Raw genomic sequence first — 2,235 nt, forward strand, 5'->3', positions numbered from 1 at the left:
GGCCGTGTACCTCGGCGGTGAACCCGCGCGGGTCGCGGAGCACGATCTTGTCGAGGCCGGAGGGGCCCTTGGCGCGCTCGAGGAGCGGCGGCTGCAGCTTGGGCGACTTGGGCGTCGGGGGCGGCGAGGACGCGCCGGCCATTCCCCACCACCAGCTCGCGTCCCGCGCCTTCCTTTTCGTCCGCCTGGTGGAGAGGGAGAGAGCGAGTGGAAGGGGATGGAGATAGTGGAGTGTGGAGAAGAGAGGAATCCAAAGCGTGACGGCGAGTATTTATAGCCGGAGTGAGGAGGAAGAAGAAGAAGAGAGTGGGTTTGTTCTAGTGGTGTGGTGTGGCCTGGCCGTGTGGGTCGCCCGTGTCTGACTGGGCTCAAGGGCCTACAGGGGCGCGTGCGTCATCGGCTTTGCTGGCGCGTCCGGTCAAGCCTCGGTGTCATCCATGTCATCATGTTTGTCCGGCAAAATTGACAAATTTGACCTATAAACGAAATCAAATCACAGAATGAACTGTCCGTGAAACTATTTCACGCGGCTGACCTTTTTGTGTGACGCCCGACACGAAGGCGCCACACTACACTGTGCAACGCCTCACAGATGGGCGCTACACGCCTGGCCAGCGTCGCATATATGTGATCCGAAAATTACTAAGTCAGTGTGCAGCGCCTGAGAGCTAGACGCCACACTGTACAGTGTAGCGCCTTGCTTCTAGGCGTTGCACTAGTGGTTGCTTCATTTTGTAATGCAACCACTAGTGCAGCGCCTGAGAGCTAGGCGCCACACTATACAGTGCAGCGCCTAGCTCTTAGGCTCTGCACAATGACTTAGCAATTTTTAGGCAGTTTGGGGTGCAACGCTGGCCAGGCGTGTAGCGCCTATCTGTGAGGCGTTGCAAAATGTAGTGTGACGCCTTCGTGTCGGACGTCACACAAAAAAGTCAGCCGCGTGAAATAGTTTCACGGGCAGTTCATTCTGTGATTTGATTTCATCCACAGGTCAAATTTATCAAATTTGCCTGTTTGTCCATGTATTTGTACTGGCGCGAGCGAGGTTTGTCCATGGATGGATGTTTATGGTCGCCGTCGCCAAGTGAATTAAAGCATTTTTGGAACGCAGGAATCCAAAGACAGAAGCATCATAGAAAAAATCCTCCGAAATTGACAGTCTTGTCTCATGGATCGTGCGGAAAATGAAAACGCGTGAATTCTACTAGTAGTAAATTCTGAGCACTATGCCAAGTCTAGGACTTGCATGGTTAGCTAGTACCACAACAAAAAACCTAATCATCTAAGTTATGCTCAGTTCTCATATGATCAATGTTCAGTAAAACAACCAATTTTTTAAGCACCAGTCTTTACCTCTATCGTTGCTTAAGTAAAATATCAGCCTTTTTTTCTCTAAGCACTTTGCATTATACATATTCTTAGAGTAAAGGCCTTGGCAAGTTCGATACAATGTTCTTCTAAGGCAGCGGACTCCCCCAAAGCCCACACTAAATCACTGCAAATTATTCCGATGAGTGGAGAGAAACACTTGTGTTGTCGTGGACTTCTTAAAGGAAATTGAATACGAGATTGGAGCTCATGTTTAGGAACCTCCCATGCAGGGAGAACCCGACCATTGTGGACTTCCAACATTTTTCATTCAGTATCTTGGACCGCTCTCTCTAGAATTATGTGTGCCAAGGGTTCCCCTTCACTTGGTGCAATTGGATTGAAAATCTTAATACCTCTAGCAACTCGGCCATCCTTCTTAACGGCAGGTCAAGCACATGGTTTAGATGTCGTAGGGGACTACGCCAAGGCGACCCGTTATTTCCCTATGTATTTATCATTGTCGCAGCGACTGGTCACTCAAGCCTCCAACTCTGAATTTTTCTCCCACCCCATTTACCAAAACTTGTTGTACTCTGTTCTTCAATATGCAGAAGACGCTCTCATTGTCCTCCAGCCAAACATCGATCAGTTGCGGTCTCTAAAAGACCTACTTCTACAATTCTCCGGAGCAACGGGTCTAGCCATAAATTTAAAAAAGATCACTTTCGCACCTATACACGTGGACGATGACCTATCCAAAAACATTGTTGATATCCTTGGTGTATTGTTGCTATCTTCCCACAATCTTACCTTACCCGGGGCTACCTCTCTCTACAAAAAAACTGAAATTTTCATACTTGTTTTTCATCATTGACAAGGTTGACCGCGGGCTTGCTGACTGGAGAGGTCTAATGCTTTCTCTTG

The 2,235-nt window shown here is 48.7% G+C and overlaps 1 protein-coding gene across 1 annotated transcript in view; it reads right to left on the bottom strand.

The window, feature by feature from the left end:
- The window catches only part of LOC119365475 (putative glucose-6-phosphate 1-epimerase), a 6,986-nt gene extending 6,733 nt beyond the window's left edge, over nucleotides 1-253 (bottom strand). Inside the window, exon 1 of the mRNA XM_037631115.1 lies at nucleotides 11-253. Coding sequence (XP_037487012.1) covers nucleotides 11-142 — 132 coding nt within the window. The 5' untranslated portion in view covers nucleotides 143-253. The remainder of the gene's footprint in view (nucleotides 1-10) is intronic.
- Nucleotides 254-2,235: the final 1,982 nt, after the last annotated feature.

This window comes from Triticum dicoccoides, chromosome 2B (genome assembly GCF_002162155.2).
Source record: "Triticum dicoccoides isolate Atlit2015 ecotype Zavitan chromosome 2B, WEW_v2.0, whole genome shotgun sequence".
NCBI classification, from domain to species: domain Eukaryota; kingdom Viridiplantae; phylum Streptophyta; class Magnoliopsida; order Poales; family Poaceae; genus Triticum; species Triticum dicoccoides.